This window comes from Pieris brassicae, chromosome 3 (assembly GCF_905147105.1).
Source record: "Pieris brassicae chromosome 3, ilPieBrab1.1, whole genome shotgun sequence".
NCBI lineage: Eukaryota > Metazoa > Arthropoda > Insecta > Lepidoptera > Pieridae > Pieris > Pieris brassicae.
The window spans coordinates 10,597,493-10,616,119 of record NC_059667.1 but is presented as its reverse complement, the minus strand read 5'-3'; the positions used below and the strand labels follow the sequence as shown (position 1 = coordinate 10,616,119).

The 18,627-nt window shown below is 33.6% G+C and overlaps 2 protein-coding genes across 2 annotated transcripts; one reads left to right on the top strand and one right to left on the bottom strand.

Moving 5' to 3' along the window:
- Positions 1-368: 368 nt before the first annotated feature.
- On the bottom strand, positions 369-4,586 carry LOC123706699 (cytochrome P450 4V2-like). Its single transcript, XM_045656049.1, has 10 exons — positions 4,418-4,586; positions 3,684-3,773; positions 3,469-3,579; positions 3,162-3,347; positions 2,602-2,798; positions 2,251-2,305; positions 1,976-2,180; positions 1,217-1,371; positions 726-911; positions 369-579 (listed from the first exon to the last, which is right to left on the bottom strand). The coding sequence occupies exons 1-10, from the start codon at positions 4,572-4,574 to the stop codon at positions 413-415; spliced, it is 1,509 nt and encodes a 502-aa protein (XP_045512005.1). The 5' UTR covers positions 4,575-4,586; the 3' UTR covers positions 369-412.
- Positions 4,587-8,102: 3,516 nt separating this feature from the next.
- Positions 8,103-18,327, top strand: LOC123707120 (probable tubulin polyglutamylase TTLL2). The gene is made up of 12 exons (XM_045656915.1): positions 8,103-8,203; positions 8,562-8,681; positions 9,999-10,102; positions 12,595-12,739; positions 13,931-14,093; positions 14,262-14,375; positions 14,953-15,158; positions 15,529-15,680; positions 16,025-16,172; positions 16,517-16,594; positions 17,092-17,283; positions 18,088-18,327. Exons 1-12 carry the CDS (start codon positions 8,135-8,137, stop codon positions 18,274-18,276), a joined length of 1,680 nt encoding a protein of 559 aa, XP_045512871.1. The 5' UTR covers positions 8,103-8,134; the 3' UTR covers positions 18,277-18,327.
- The last annotated feature ends 300 nt before the right edge of the window (positions 18,328-18,627 follow it).

Below are 18,627 nucleotides of genomic sequence, written 5' to 3'. Positions count from 1 at the left end.
ATAATTATGGAAAACGGTAAACCTACAATTTGGATACTCGAGACTTGGATAGAATATATTCTATTTCGTTATAAATAATCATTTAATTATGGTTATAAACAGTACTACTGAAGGGCTTGTCTGTGTGCCTGCTGTGCACCAATATACTTTCTATCTATTTGCCCATTTGGCACTCGATCGTAAGGAAAGCTTCGCATGGAAGCCGTATAGTTAATATCAAAACTATTTTAAATTTTGATAAAAATACCTTGGTAAATTGATAACTGGTTTGAATTTTAGACTTCAGGTTTGGTTTTTAACTATAAAAAGGTGTGAATGAAAAGTGTACATTAATTGTCAAATAACATTTTTATTAATGTCATTGAAAGTACAATAAATAATTTTATCTCTAAATATAGCACAGAGTCAGTTTTCATCGCTCTTCCAGCGTCACTTCAAATCCATCTATGGGCTTCAGCATTATTTCCATCCTCACTCTAATGTGTGGGATGGGTCCAGCTTCCGGTTCCCCGACCACGCGATACCGACGGAGAATAGACGACAGCACAGTCTTCATGGACATCATTGCGTATTGGTAACCTAGTAAATGGATATATGTAAAATTTTAGCAATCTCCCACTAAATGATGTAATCATTGTGGTTTTCTCTGACTCCAATGAACTTATCAATCCTATTTGTTGTCTGTTGGCTGGTCAAGGTACATAGTATTATTTAGAAATACTTACCAAGGCAATTCCGAGGTCCATGACTGAACGGTATAAAGGCACAAGAAGGAACACCTTCCATCCTTTCCGGAAGAAATCTGTCTGGGTTAAAACAGTGTGCATCTGGCCCCCAATACTTGGGGTTTCTGTGAATTCCCCATATCGATACAATTATTCCTGACCCCTTTAGCAATGTCATATTTTCCTCTGAAACCAAGAAGATACTCTTAGTTGATTAAGTTTAAAGCACCCCACTAACACGGGCTGCGACAACTGCCCTGTTTGAGTTTGCTATTTGCCCCCTACGCTATTTAAAAAAAATATATAATCGGAAGTCCGAGTGGGCTTTAACTGTACCCCTGTTGCATAGACAAACATAGTTGGTGGGTATGGCCGGTTACCTATCGCAAAGTTTTTTGTTTAAGGCTCTATATGATCTATCTATTGCAGTCAAAAACAGAAATATCTTGGAATTGTTTGTTAAACCACCTGGAAGAATATTTTGAACTCACTGAATGCCACCACATCTTCAGTAGTTGTTCTTATGATTATTGGTACAGAAGGATAGAGTCGCAGCGCCTCTTTAATAACGCGTTCCAAGTATTGGAGTTTTGGCAAGTCATCTTTTTCAAGTAAACGATCTGACTTTCCGAAAACGGTATCGAGTCTGAAACAGATATTAAATACTTAATTAGGAATGGTCGCTCCGACCGCGTGGATTTTACACACTTGTTAAATTCGGTAAGAATGTAAAAAAAAAACAAACTACACTTGTATACTACAAGTACATTAATTTTATAGACTGTTTCTGCGGATTATCTGCTGTACAGGCAACGCACACTGCTACGAGTTTCGGTTGACACTCATATCCTGGGAGATTTATATAAACTACTAAGTACTTACTGAAGCCATAATTAATAATAAAAACAGAAAATATACTACAGGATGGTAATAATACCTGGTAAGGTATTCGAATCCTTTGACGTATATATGCTTTGTGTAAACTTGATGTTTTTATAGAACACACACAAACCAAATTTTAAGAGAATTTAGGCTTTATCTATTATTAATAATTTATAATAAGTAGCCCGAATATGTTGCTTCGAACTGAGTAAAAAGGTGGTTTAGTAGTTTCGAATAAAATTATGTACATTCGGACAAACAGACAGAAATAATAAAAACAATGTAAAAACCCTTTTTCATCTCGTATTACTCTTTCTTCATCGCGCTTTTCGCCACTCTATATTTCCATTAAGAAGAAAAATTCATACTCTTCGAAAACTTTCTGCTGTGCTTCTGGATACTTCGCAAGCAGCATAAGAGTGAATCCCATGCTCACAGCAGAGGTGTCCATTGCAGCTATAATGAAAGTCATAACTTCCTCACGTAGCTCCAAATTGCTGTATCCCTTCTCACCCCCAGAGAGATTTATTAGGAGATCGAGGAAGTTGAGAGGTTGATGAGATTGATTTGTACCTGTCGAAAAAATATATTTTCATTATTAAATCTGTACATAACATTCTAATGTAAAATTCTTCAGCAGCACCTTTCGCTGTAGCTATTTCTCGTTCTGCTACTTGCAGTCTTTTATTTTCTATTATCTGAAAGTAAACATGAAATTCGAGTCAATGGCGTAAAATTCAATTATTTATTAGTTATTGCTACCAGTAATAGAATTGGTGATATAAGAAATAGAGAAAGGAAAATATTCTAAATTTATTATTATATATTGTAATAAAATAAATAGGTTTTTATGAATGTGCATGAATGTATGAACGCGGGTCACGGATAAATTGTGTAAAATCGTGGGACATAGTTCTCCATGAAAATCTTATTGTACTCTAAACTTAGCAACATTAGTTATTAGGGACCATATTTGCCATTTTGGAAGACTTACCTCATCAGTGTAGTCGTGCAACACTTTACAATAATACACCAATTTTTCATGTTGTGGGAACCATTTGTATAACCAGTCAGGTTGCAGCCAAAGTTTAAAAATTCTTTCAGAGACATAATCCAAAATTCTATTCGTTGCTGTGAGAATCGGATTGTCGTGATTTTCTTGTGCGTTCACATGGACACCCATTGCAGTTTCTGTAAGAACGTTACAATACAAACAATCAATAAATAATATTTTTATGTAAATGGTATTTAAATCTTCAAAACAAACCTATATTTTTAATACTGTAACCACGTATGTTAGATATTATTTAAATTTAGTTTCAGTTGGTTCAAAGATCAAACGTCGTCAAATTGTTTTTTATATTTTTTTTTCAAAAAATTTATCGAATGTTTAATTAAGCCACTCACTACGTTGTTTTTTATGATTTGTGATAATATATGTGATACGTATTATATTTATATGCTATAAATTATAATTATGACACTGGTTTTATGGAAGTTAATATTAACTGTTGGCAGTCAGAAAGACGTATACTAGTTTTCAGAAGGTCTTACCCATAACAGCGTCCAAGCTATATGCATTAAGATGTTTCCATATTTTAAATGGCCCTTTGCCCACCGTGGGCTTAAGCTTATGCGCCAACTTATGGCTTTCTCTCGCAAACACATCCACAAAGTTAGATATTATCTTCGGACTGAATGAGGGAACAGCAATCTTGCGCCGGGGTCGCCAAATAGACACTAAAGTACACGTTATTTAAAGTAAATTGTTTGTATAGCTATTATAAAAATTATTGACCATCAGTAATTTGTTTTACGTACTTGAGGTTTGTTTAAACAGCGAATATATAAAAGTACTTACCTGGTGCAAATATAGATGCGTAGCCAATAGCGAATCGTATAAAACGCAATATGTTGTCTTTTTCCAAATGTTGCTTCAGTATAACTTCAACTTTTTCTGCATCGGTTACCACTGTAACGTTATATCAAGTTGTATTATATATTTAATGAAACATATCACAACTTAGCGGTAGAGTCATGAGAGTGAACTTTTAGATACTCAAGCTGCATACTTACTATAATACAACAAAGGTCCAACCCACGCCTTCGCAAAACCACCAACACTTGTTGTGACGTAAGAATATTCTTGAAGCTTAAACATCGCACCTAAAAATACAGTAATGCAATATATTATATGTCTAAAGGTCATTTTATTAACTTCCTTGAGTCAAACACGACGGTTTCATTGACAATTTTTTAAGATAACTAAACATTATTAGTCATTATTAGAGAGATTATTAGTCGCGCAATGAATTATGCATATGAACATATCTTCTGCATACTTAATACATAGGTCAGTCGTAAAGTTGACTACATTACACACTAAGACATATTTGTTTTTCTTTTTAACGATATAAAAAGGTTTTAAATGTGTTTTGCTTTGTATGTATTGACTTTTACACTTAGAACGAATACGTACTCGTAATAGGTAAGTCGACTAGATTAGACTTAGAAGAAACTCGGAAGGGAGGAAGAGCAGAACCTTTCCAAAAAATAAATAAAACGTAAATTGTATTAACACATCCCAGTACTTAAGCTATTAATAGTTTCGATATATATGTTTATTTGACTTCACGTAAATGCGGACTTGTGTAATCACACATCTTCGCAAACCAATTGGTTTAAACGGCATAGCGTATACAATTTCTTATTCTCAAATTATCCTATTTAATATTTTATACACGATTATGATTAGATTACAATATACAAAGCTAAATAAGCTATATATAAATAAGGGCGAGTGCGCTTACGTTCGGAGCCTCCAATGAGGTAAGGTGCAATTCCGAAGAACGCTATATCATCTTCAGTTCCGGTCACTTTATTCGCGACTCTGTATAATTGCCGTCGTTTAAAGCGAAATATTCCATAGCATATAATCGGCAAGAAACAGAAAATCCACAAAATCATTGTCACAATTCACGCTACCGGTCAAAATTTGTCGATTGAGAGAAATATTATTCATATCACCAATTTATAGAGATTTCCTGATGTCATACGCTGGTTTTTATATCATTTTAAATTTTTTATTTAAAAAAATTACCATATTTTTAACAAAAAATGTATAATTATCAGCATTAAGCTAATCATTACTTTTCAGATTTATAACTATATTTTGTAATAAGAACCATGTCTAGGTGTGTCGTCTGGCTCTTAGTACCTGTTAATCGTCAGCAATTCCGCCATTCCTTCGGTTTGTTTTAGAGTTTATCCATTAAAAAAAAAGTTAGACAGAGAAAGAAAATATTGAATGATAACCATAAATTATTAGAGAAGAAGTTGACGGTATTTGAACATAATTTGTGTTGGAAAAATCTCAAAATAATCTGTTCACGTCTGGTTCATCAGTTCGAGTGGTGGTCTCCGAGTATACAAAAAAAAGAGGGGCACTTACTTAATGCTTGTCTAAAAGCAATAAGGCTTAATAAATTGCGGGTGTTGTTAAAGCGGTACGCGAAAAACCGTCACCGAAATATCCTCTTTACGGACGAAAAAAATGTCTTAAAGACAAGTACAATAAAGAGAATGATAGAGTGGACGCTAGAAGTTCTGAAGAAGCTGGAAATAAAGTTCCGAGGGTGCAACGTGGACATCATCCATCATCAGTAATGTCCTGGTTGGGAGTGTCCTATTACGGACTAACTGAGGTTCATTTTTGCGAAAAGGGGGTCAAAACCAGTGTAAAAGTGTACCAAGAGACGATCTTGGATCGGCTGGTCAAAGACCTGCCCAGCACACTATTTGCGGGATATCACTTCTTGTTCCAGCAGGACTCTGCGCCTGCACACAAAGCCGAGACCAATCAAGCCTGGTTTGAGCTTCAAAACATCGACTTAATTAGATATGAGGATTGGCCTTCCTCCAGTCCGGACCTCAATCCTTTGGACTATAAAATTTGACAGGTATTAGAGAAGGAAAGTCTGTGATAAACCCCATAAAAATTTGGTCATCATTCAAGTCATCATTAAAAAAAGCAGTCACTGAAATCCACATGAGTATGGTGCGTGCTGCGATAGATGACGGTCCAAGGCGCTTAAGGGCCTGTATTTAAAATATGGGAGGTAATTTCAAAGAATTATTTTCTTTAATTAATGTGCTATAAATTTATTTATCACTCATTCGAAACTGATCAGCACTTTAGTTTTTTATCATTATTTCTATTTATGACGGAACTTCGGCGACTACGTATAATTTTTTTTATAAGAATTACTTATGCACTTATAGCATATCGATATCGATATTTCATAATATTTTACACACAGTATATGCTAACGAACTAATAAGCTTACTTTATTAAATATTAAGCTATTTTCCAGTAAGGTGTGCTTTAAGTACTATATTAATGTGAGTAGTAGATAAATAACCATTACAATGCGGGTAACAAAACTGATAGAACAATCTGTTTTAGAGGGTTTGCATTAATTTACTACAAATCTCCATGTGCCTTACGTTTGTAACCGAAGTATCTGTAGTATATTAAAATATAGTAAACTAATCGCTAACTAACCGCCAATGTTTGAATTTATATTTTTGTGTCTACTAGTAATAAAATATGTAAAAACTTTTTTCTAAATGTACGTTTTTAAATGAGGTTGTATAGCTTAACTATTGTCATTGACTTTGACTTTTGCTAAGTTATTTGAGGCATTACACCAATTCCTCTAAATAAACAATATCTAAACCCATTTAACATGAAATGATAAGTATAAAATGAATTTATGGATCGCAATATTTGCTTTGTAGCGAGGTAAGAATGTTTGTGTTTACCTGTAATATAACATTTTTTGTGTACATTAGCTCAATATAAATAATAAATATATAATAACTAGTTTGTACGACTTCATTCACGTTGAATCAATAATTAAGGCAGTAATTTTTAGCTTTTTGGGATGACATGAAATGTATAAATGTTAAGTACACATAATATATGATATGTGTAATGACGTTTAGGTCTAAAATCCAATTCATGAAATTTTTAACGTTACTTATATTTTAACATATGCTATATACAAATAGCACTTCAATCGTCGGACTAGAAGGGGCCATTTGTAGAGGCTTCCCAGAAAGTAATCAATGAAACTTCTGTTGGGAAACCTCGCTCTTCCTATGTAAACACCTTTTTTGTTTGGGGTGTGTACATGCGGGTGTGTTTATTGTGTGTGAATGTAAATTAGGCATCTTTCATACATAAAGTTTGAATGATTGTAGTAAGTTTTCTTAATTAAATTAAAGGGATGAAAATGTACCCAAAATACATTAGTTTTAAAACGTCTATGTATCACTGTTGGACAAAAAACTGTTATCCCTATAAATAGAGCTGACCCAGAAACCTAGGCAATATTTAGTCACTATTGATAATAACATAAAATTGCTGTGTTCTGCAATATTATTCGCAACCTTCGAAGTTCTTGATAGGTAAATAAAGACAAATTACACTAATGTTACCGTTTACTTTATAAATATAGATATTAGACTTTCTTATTAAATAGCGATCCGCTTTGGTATTAATAAAAACTTATTGCTTTTATAACAACAATTTAGTACTTGAATCGATCTATTATTTTATAACATAATTGATTCAACATTTAAGGCGAGTCAAAAAATTATCACAAAGTTTGAAAATATTGAATTGTATAAAAGTTACACAGTACCTTGACAAAATAATGATATTACTATTAAAAACTTAAAAAGAGAAATATTACCACAAATTACATGAAAAATGTTCGTTCAGTACATTTGCGAGTGAAGATCTTCACGTCATTACTTATCGGTGGCATTTTCTTTCATAACAGTCACGAATCCTGGCATGCCACGCTATAAATTTTCCCCAGCCTTTGATGCAAGGGAGCAGTGTATAGAGGGCTGCCGATCGGAGGAGTCGGCCTTATTTACCTTTTACGTACACACGAAAACAATTTTATAATTATTAAAATTTTTGAAAGATGACATGGTTTACTCTATGAACGTTTTATATTAGGTAAGTTTATGAACTTTTTTTGTATTTTCGGCACAGAATTCTATTTATAATTATATAGTTTATGATACTACAGCAATAGATTTTGATTTTGAATTAAATCTTGAAGATTGAATGATTTATTATTTTGTGTTTCTTGCATACGTTTAAACATGAACTGCCTTGGTTAATATGGTGCAATCTATGATAAGTTATTAATAATTATCCAGTTACAAAACTACATTTTAAATTGTTGTTCGCTAAATAATAATTAGCATTCTCCTTATTTAGTTGGTCTAGTGGTTGGGCGTCAAGCTGTCGAGCTCGAGGTTCAATATTTAGCAGTTACGTACGGTAAAGAATATCATCGCGAGCATACCGTTCTTGATGCAAAACATTTCAGGAAAAATATCAACGACTCCAAAGTATGTTTTATGCATGGGAGTTATGGAATTTAACAAAATACTTTTTTATTTTAGAAACACCAAAGTCTTACTTGTAGGAAATATCGAAAGATATGGACAATGACGAACCATTTGTTTATCGTTTAAATGATAACGGTACTGGACCAAGTTTACTTGTTAAGGTAAGTTAAATATATTTAAGAGTATCTGACATATTAGCAGTAGTCTTTATTGCTTTATGTTAAAGTGTATTTTATGAAACACAATAAAATTTAGCTTTTATCGGCATTGCTCCGTCTGCCGTTATTGACAGTGGTACTCTTTTAAAATTTAATGATACGGTTGAAATAGGCAACATTACAAACGTAATAACTGTATTACTTTTCTTTGAAGGATTTTTACACATCTTGTGACAATCTCAATTTCAAATATTCAGTTCAAAACCTCCGTAGTTTAAATTAATACTTTGAATATTTTAAAGCTTTGTATTATTAACCAATTAAAAAAATCGAGAGAGGTTTACAATTCGATTTTATTTAGGTTTGCGCTGAGCGCGGATGGCGTATCTACCAGGCTTCACCTGGAGAAGAGAAATGGAACCTGTGGTGGAGGAGCAGTGCTTTCCCAGCCACCTGTTATAAGACCCTTGAAGACTGGCAGGTAACATTACATATCATTTAAAATGATGCAAATAATTTATAACTAGTAAAACAGTTTACACGATTTCTTATTATACATGTAATTGCCACTCATAAAGTTTACAACAGTCCTAAAGTCCAAAAGCTACAAACTGACCAAGCTTTTATTTTAAGTATCGATGAAGCCCATTTCCAATTTAATTATAATATGTTTTGTTTCTATCTAAAGATGTTTTATAAGCGAGTTCTTTCAGATATCTGATTATAAAAAAATACTCAAATTTTGCATCTATAATATGTACGTTATCTTACAAGGAGTTAAATCGTCGCACACACTCAAAGTATACGTATGCATTTTTATCATAAAAATATTTTTTATTTCTGTTACGTGTGATACAATATGAAAACGCAAGCAAAACGATGTTCCACAATTGTTCATTGATGGTTGTTTTCTATGGAATTTTCTCGTGTCCCGGACTAATACAAAGTTATGAAGACTGTGAACATAGATAGTTTTATGATCGATGCTCGTGTTTGACAATATTTTTATTCATGTTTACGGCCGCCGTACAATAGGCTCGCTGTCGTTCCATTTCAATCTATAGATATACCTATTAGGGAACGTTTTACCATTGTGCATGCTTCAGTTGGATTACTGTGCATTTTATATTATTTCCACGACAACTTTCGTCGTTCAGATCAGAAGTAAAATAAAGCATATTAGATCTATGAATTATGATGAGTACATCCAGTAGCTACTCACGTTGATACTACAAAACTATTAAACGCCTCTGTGTAAACGATTTGTATAACCTTTGTTTTGCACATAAGCGACAGGAGCGCTGTAATGTAACAAAATTGGTCTCAAATATTAGTTTTAATTGTGAAACTCATGTTTTGGTATCGATTACCTTGTCATGCCTATGAGGTTCATGACGAGATGTTTTATTTAATGTATTTGTTTTTGTGTTGTATATGTGATATAATATAAAAAGTATAATTTATAAAAGTAACTATTCTTAGTTCTTAATGTAAGCTTTACATAATTCCACGTCTCAAAATACGTTACTACAGCATTTGGTTTATTTAAAAAATGTGTAATGTTCAGAGTTCCACGCCAAAGCGATAAAAGGGTGTGATTAGCCCACTCGTTCCTCTTCGTCTCTCTTCCTTTAAACTACTTGTATGCTTATTTTGTACGTTTTACTTTGTTGTAAGCAGGAAATTTTCATTATAATCATATCCCAAGGTCTAATAAACCACTCTGTATTGCTGGTAATTATAATGCCGGGTGTTGTTTTATAAATTATAAAGGTATTTATTTTACATTTAATTTCAGTTCATGAATCACATACCAAAAGGAGGCTCTATTTGCCGCAAGGATAGCCTATCCCGACTGTTACGGTGTATGCGAAGAATTTACGGACCCATTTATGACTTTAGGTATGTTCGAGATGATTTTGATAAGTTTAGTTATCTTTTGCTGGGATAACGTGCCAAGTGCACGTATACATAACGTACACGTAGCAATAATAAAAAGTACATAACATGATATTAATAGGTTTAAAACAGTGTGGCGACATTATGTTCGTCATTACAAAGTCTAGCTTAAATAAACAATATACGTAAATTTAGCTATATGTCATGTGTAATGTAATTATAAACTGACTCACGTGACGTCAGACATCCCATACAAAGACATCTACACCGTTCGCTAGAAGAAAAGTAATTTTTAATTTACATATATTCAAAAGTATACAGTATTTCTAACTACACAATGTCAACTAAAGATAATATCAAATTGCAAAAGCGCCATATTTTATTTTAAAATCATAAAAGGGCCAAGGACTGACTTTAATCGCTTTTTGACATTAATTCATGGTTAGCGGAAGTATCGTTTAATTGGGTTAAAATTTGCAATAATCAAAAATGACGTTTACGACGTTAATAAACGGAAATTTTGATTATCGAAATTAAAGAAACGCGATTGAAGACGATCTATAAAAGTCGGATAATTTAAAGTCATAAAAAATCGACACGCGATTTCACGAATGTAAATTTTTAAATATAAAATAATATCAGTTTATTTTTGCTGTCACGATAATATATAAAAATCGATGTGGAATAGATAGCGTTATATATTATATTATGAATTACTATTCCTTCAATTCAGAAGTTTTAAACACAGAGTTTTTATTACGAATACATATATATATATCCACAACTCTAAGTCTTGTTTTTATTGATAATATTTTTTCTTTAAGGCGAAAGATATGCGAGTTTGAACGTATGACCCAAGGGTTAAGAACCTTATTAAAAATTATTATTGTTAGTGTGACTTTTATGAATAATAATTTAGGCTTTAGGTTTATAAAGAGTCCGCCGAAAAAAATATTCCCTTATCCTTATCCCGTATATTTTTTTTCAAATAAATGTCAATGTTTTTGTTGTCAATAAGGGACATTCACGTGTGAACTGTATGTATTACTGTGTGTATTTTATTAAAAGATATTTAAAACGTATGACATTTTTCCTTCCCTACGTCCACTTTTATAAGTAGAGCAATGTCTATCAAATTGTCATTCTCCCTAGGCCACGAGTCAATCGCACGACGTCATTGGAAATTTGAATGAAATCACGCGTACTTTTGCGTGTCTCACGGCACTAACACGAATAAAAGAAAATACTTTTTGTATACGTTTGTTTATTGAGTTCTGGGATTTTGATGCAAAGAAACTTTGTTAGTTTTTTTGAGAAAATCTTTAATTAGGCTGGAAATGAGATTTGTAAATTTCTTTTTTCTTTTACCCATCTCAGTCTTTTGGGATCGAGAAGCTAATGAGCGGTACCGACTCCTTTTCCGAAACCGAATGAAATCCTATTCACTTAATTTTTAATTTGACAAAAGAATTCCACGAATAAAAATGAGAAAGTTTTTGCAAAGGTCAATGCAAGTATTGTTCCTGACTTGGGACGAAGGTGAAAGTTCGAGGTAATATTAAATTATAGTTAGGAATATTAATGAATCGTGCTTTGATAGCAATTACCCCAAGTGGTACCGGCGTTCGCGTGATCCGAAGAAAAAGTAAATGTTATTTGCTTTGTGCAATAGAATTAACGTGATTATCTATAAATTATATGCACCGACCATGCAACTTCATAAAACAAATGTCCAATGTCGAAGTTCAAGGTATACGTTAGAAATATTCTCGACTTAAGTACAGACGTCACGGTATTTCTATTAAGAAATATTTGACTATATTCTATTTGAATTGAAATATCAGTTCAAATATATCTTGAATTAGGACCAAATAGTTCTCAACATGATGAAACATACGTTTTCGCTTCTTGTTACTGAGCAATTACATAGACTATAGTAATTTTTAAAAGGTAAATTTATATGTACGAAATTAGAGTTTCCTAAGTTATGTTTGCTCAATAGTGTAATATGCAGTAATCTCTACGTGTTTATCGTGTCCCCGTTATAGGAGTTTTTCGAATAACGCGCTTGATGACCCCATATAACAAGTGATTCTCGTTGAAATCAAATATTAAGAAATAGCTATGCTAGGAACGACATATATGCGTACAAATCATTATTAAAGTACAGAAACGTAACGCGTTATGTGGGGGAACCTGTATTATACGAGGGACTGACATCACGTAATATGAAAATACGTTATAAAAGTATCGTGTTATAAGGGGGTTCACTATTATATAACGCGTACGTACATTTGTAATGTAGAAGTGAAGTTGTTGGAGTCTGTGAAACGTGTAATTCTACTTTAACGCCAATGCCTTAACTGTGTGACACTGTGGCTGACACAAATTATTTATTTATTGATATTTTAATAAGACTTTAAAATAAATTGTTTCACCATGAATGTATGTGCACATAACAGAAAGCGGTCATATAGTAAACTTATAATTTTCAGTCCACCATGCTTCCACCTGCCGCTGGAGTATGCCAAGCTAGTATCAGAATTCTCAAAGTTACGTAGATGCGATGAAGGCGCTAATGTTGTGTGGATTCACAAACCAGTTGCGCAAAGCCAGGGCCGAGGGATATTTCTCTTTCGTGTAAGTAATCAGACATTATGATTGATGAAACCTTTGTAGCTGTAAAGATTAGAACGGAGCCAAATTAGAATTTCGTTCCTTATCAATGCAACATTTTGTAAATGTGGTTAATTTATTACATGCGTAGTATTGTGTATTAGTAAGTAAAAGTTAGTACGTTAGAAGGGGTACTGGCATTGATATCAAACATACAATCTTTAATAATATATTATGTCAATAATAAATAATATATTATTAAATTACATAAATAGAGGCGTAACAAACATATTTCAGTAGGCTATGAATTTAATGGCTTCATTAAAATAAAGCATTGTCAAAATAATTTAAAATACTATGATATTGACGTCATCAAAATCATATATGTATAAACCGATACGTTCAATTAATCACTTATACTAAGCAGTATATAAAGCGTCCACTATTATGTCATAGATGGACAAAAAGTAGCTTCTGTATAATTCTCAATTGTAAAGCTTCATTTAAACAATTTGATTACTAAATCTCTTCATACGTCATTTATGTGTTGCAAACAAAGTATTTCTAATCACGCGATTGAGGCAGGTCATATACCAACGTTAAACATGAATTGGGACTGAAAATAAATATACCTATTGCCTGGATATGCAGGTTTTCACTTTTGTTTGTGATTGACAAGCGGCAATGTTAGGCAATTGATTAGTGAGTATTCAATCCTGGAGTTGTGTCGGCCGTGAATGTGTGGATTTGTATTAGCTTAATTAGCATTTTTAAATAGTTAATTTAAGCGACAGCTAAGAAAGAGACAAAATATTATTAGCGTAAGTCATAGTTCGTACGAGATGCTCAATTACATTCTATAGAAGAGTTCTTACTGACTTTGGTCATATCACTTCTCGCGAACCACATAACCTGGAAAATCTGGTGGTCATCGGCAAGGTGGAAGGCAAATCGGGGCAGATCGCCAACCCGCTGGTGTGACCAAGTCATGACTCTTACGGGTCTCCCCAAAACAGCTGCGTCAAGGGAAGCTACAGACCGAATAAAGTGGAGAGATATGAATAGTAGGCAGCAGGCACCTTACAGTGACCCGAAATTCAGCAATGACGAATTACTAGGAGGAACTAACGAGGAGTCATAGTTCCACCCTGTCCAAAACCATTAAAACTATATACTAGAACTTAATTTATCATTGTTAATTTTATTTTGTTACAGAGTATCTGTGAACTACGTTGTGGTACGTCCGCCGTGGTTCAACGGTATATAGAGAGACCTTTGCTCATGGCAGGTTACAAGTTTGACCTCCGTTTGTATGTATGTGTTCCCGGTTACAGACCTTTAACGGCGTATATGTATGCAGAGGGGTTAGCTAGGTTTGGTAAGTGTAAAGTGTTCCGCATCCATTTTATTGATAATTTATAGGAAAGTAAGCGATCAGTATTTTGAGGCACAAGTCGACGTTTGTTGGGTCTAAGTTCTAAGTCTGGTTTCTTTATGACGTTTTCTGTCACTGGTAGATAGTTAAACTATTACGTTATTTTTGCAGGTACCGATAAATACACTCTATCAGACATACACAATCCATACCGCCATCTGACAAACTCGTCTTTGAATAAAACAGGACCAAGATATTCCGAATGTAAGGAAAGAATTGGCAGCGGTAAGAAAAGTTTCTTGAGAATGTATTATATACATGAGTTGTATTTTCGAGCAGTACCCAATATTTGATACCAATAAAGTATATTACGGCGGTAAAATTGTTATTTGAAAAAACCTATGTTAAGCATTATCCTTGGTTGCATAATATGCGTATACAGCTCTGTAGGATATGCAAGCCTTTAATATTATCGAATACATAATTATTTTAAAAGTATTGTCCTGTAGTGATTTATTTGTGTGTGTGTATTAATATGTGTTTGTAGCAATTCTTAAAAGGCCGGTAACGCAGTCCTCTCTGGCATTGGGAGTGTCCATGGGTGACGGTATCACTTAACATCTGTTCTATAAAAAAAATAGGCACAAAATAGGTTGCTACGAAACACAGGCTAGGTAGTACTTGTGCTTACGATTGTAAATTCGTAGTCGCTACTTTGCAGGTTTGATAAATTTGTAGAACCAAAATTCTTAACCAACATGATTTATGAATCCTCTTAACGTTTAAACTATACTTCTGGAAAATGACTTTTATTTAACATATTACAGCGCCATCTATCAGTTAAACAATAAGGCATTTTCAGGTTGCAAGTGGACGCTGAAACAAGTACGTCGTGCCCTTATCGGTAGATGGGGCGCAGTAGAGTGGCTCGTTTGGCAAAAAATCAGAGCCCTTGTTACCCTGACGCTGTTGGCACAAGCCGCTGGCACGCCACCTACAAGGAATTGCTTCGAGTTTTATGGCTTTGATGTATTGCTAGATGACGCTTTAAAGCCTTGGTTGATCGAGGCAAGATATTTGAATAGTTGTCATGAAGTTCCTTAACCTTCTAATGGGTTATCTAGCTTACCACATCCGGATCTGGTTTGTCGGTTTTCTTTATAGACATAGGTTATTGGGCTTATGTGCCTGACACACTTCTAATTTTTGGGACTAAATAGATCTGTTTCTTATCATTCCCTTTTATATATACTATATAATGTAGTAATGTTATGACCAATCATTCAACTATTTGAGGGGTAAATGTTTAGTTGCTATTAAAACAAACATTTATCATAAAATGAACGTGTAATTAAATCTTAAAATTATATCCAAAATTGTTTTAAAATCAGCCCAAATTACATTATGTACATATTTATTATTTTTTATATATTTTTAGGTTAATCTGTCGCCAGCACTACAAGCTGATTGCGAGGCGGACGTTACAGTAAAGCAGCCAATGCTACACGAACTGTTCGATCTTCTTGGTTTACCAATGAGGCATACTGGTCTCTCCTACTTACAGGGACCACCTACACCACATATCATGAGGTATTATAAGTAGTGTATTGTAGTTTACTGTTAATGTTATGAATGGTATATTTTGCTGAAAATAACTAATATATTTTTGAAAAAAGCAAAACAATTCTTCTTTCGTTTTATAAAATTAGATTTTGCTTTTGTTTATTTATTGCAAGTAGAGTTTGATTGTTATTAACCATCTGAAATTTACCAGACTATCTCTATATCTAAGGAAAACGTCTTTATCCTTCTTCCTGAGGATTATTTTTCTTTCTCAAATAACTCTGTTAAACGACCATATTTTGATTTCCAATACAAAACATTGTTCCCTTTTGTGAATTTTCTAAGTAGTATTAAAATTTGTTTACTCCAAGCTGCAGTTCGGAAGATGAGATTGGTGCTCCAAGTACCGGAAGTCGCTCGTCGTCTGGTCATAAGCGTGGTGGGCGATCTCAGCGACGTCGGAGAGCGATGCCTTTGAATTGTGTCACCCTACAACCGCCAGTGGCTGAAAAATATAATGTAATAAGAAATCGATCTAATCACTTACACGATTCAGTTTAAATATATGAAATACGCGTGATTACTATGTTTGTTACCATAGTTTTTCTGGCAATTGAGACAGTAGGTTCTTATCTCGACGAACACAGAAAGTTAAAATATTTAATTTTGAGCCTATGACTGCTTCATTATAAACCACCAATGAGTTCGAGACGCAGGTTTACGTAAATAATAAAGCAAGATTTTAAGTATATATATATATATATTGGGCAAAAACAGGCAAACTGTCTACTAGACAAACCAATGTATAGCGAGGACATACTTTTTTTAAAGCGGACATTTAGTAAAAAAAATTGCTTTTTCAGGATGTTTCGACAAATAATTTAAGTCAGCTTAATTCATACAAATCATCATCAGACATAAGTGAAAGACTGGACTCTCAGGTTTGGATAATTCGTTAAAACCTTGATATATTAGAATAGTCACTATTATAAGACGTTGCAATCATAATAATAGTTAGAGTACTTATAATTAATAAAGGGATAATATATTAATAATCCATTACTATTTTAATTAAAATGAAACCACGTCGCTTGAATCAATCAATGTTTTTACCTGATCAGGCATTCAATATCAATAATATTTGTACAGGCAACTCCATTTATACTTTAAGATATTCTTTTCCACTTTTTAAGTCGCTCTTTCATATAACATACTCATGTAACATAATATTAATAATTATTTATCGTCGTAATATGTTGAAAGTTTCTAAATACGGCTGTTAATCTGTTATTGCATAGATTTATCGAGATGAATAATAAAAATTACTAAGAGCCAAAAACGACTTGTGTTTTTGCGTTTTTAAATGAATAAGTAATGTAAAAACTGACAAACCAATTTATTTAAAAGAATTAATAATTTAATTGTAATATACTTTCAGTCTGCTACAAGTATAGCTTCACCACCAGAACCAGTCGATGAGACATGGCGTGGTGGTTATGCAACGGCTGCATCGCGAAGGCGTATGATGAATGCTTGTATGTGGGGAAACGGGGTGAGATGGGATAAAGGGGTAAACCGTGTTGGCCAGTGGATACGAATATATCCCCACATGCATTCTAATGACGAGCAGGTAAAAAAGAAGTGTTTTAATAATACTTAATAATTGTCTAAGTAAAATTGCCTATTGCAAAGTCGTGTGCGAAGACAATTTCCTTAGCTTAGTGATGTCTATTGAATTATTATCGATACATTTTGTATTTAAATAGCGTGTCGGCGAGCTACATTAGGAAGGAAAATAACGATTCGGACTAATTGTTAGTTTCCTTAATGGACGTCAAGGCAGAATACAAAATACCATCCGTATCACCTTGACGCCCGTCGATCCGGAACTGAGCGTTTCTAAGGCAATTTTTCTGCCACCACCACTATGCTCAATGAAGTATTTCCGAACCAATTCAACTTAGGGTCCTTCAAGAAAAGAGCGTACCAATTCTTGAAAGGCAGTTGCGAGCCTTCTGGGAATGTGAGTGTCCATGGGCGTCGGTATCACTTAACATCAGGTGAGCCTCCTGCTTGTTTGCCTCCTATTAAAAGAAATACAAACTTAAGTCATTTTCCGATAATAAAAATCTTATTTTGTTTGACATGGACGTTCTAGGTAAGATTTTCGAAAAGGCAAAAAGGGGATAGTTGTGTGGTCTTTATATATTATACTGATATGTTCAAAAACATTACTATGGTTTAAAAATCCAGAGAGTTACCCGTACTTATGCTTATTATGTTAGCTCACTCACTCTAGCTAATAAGGGTCGGTGGAAGTTTTTCGTTTTGAAGTGCAAAACATATTATGTGTTACGGAGCCAGCGTATCTAGAAACTACTTATTTCCTGAGGTTAACACATCTTCATATTAGTATAGGTATATATAATTTCAGTTATCATTTGAAGATGTCAGAGAGAGCGTAGCGCATGTGTCCAAGTTGCTGAGAGCTGCGCGAGAGGTGACACGCGAATGTCGTAATGTCAAATCACGTGACTCAACGCGTGATGCCGTGTTCGAGGACAGTCTACGTAAAAAGCTGGCGTATGGACCGCACTTTGAAGTGTGGTTGCCGCCATTTTAATGTGTTGATTATAAGATTAAATATATTTTAAGTTGCTCTGTTGTAAAACAACCTAATTAGTTTTTGTATAAATTCTCAAATAACAATGCCATGATTTCCAAATTATTTATCCAAGAAGCCTGTAACTACTCCAGGTGGTGGAAAGACTTGAGCCAACAATATCTCGCGCTATTTGGACAATCGCATTGTCTAAAAGAGCCCATAACTAATAATAATCAACTGACTGACTTTTTAACTTGCAGGCAGAAATAACGGAATTTTAAAAAACTTATTTTTCCGTTTATTAACGGGATTAAAACATATCTATTTTAATACATATCTTAGTAATTAACTCTGATACTATTTTTATTA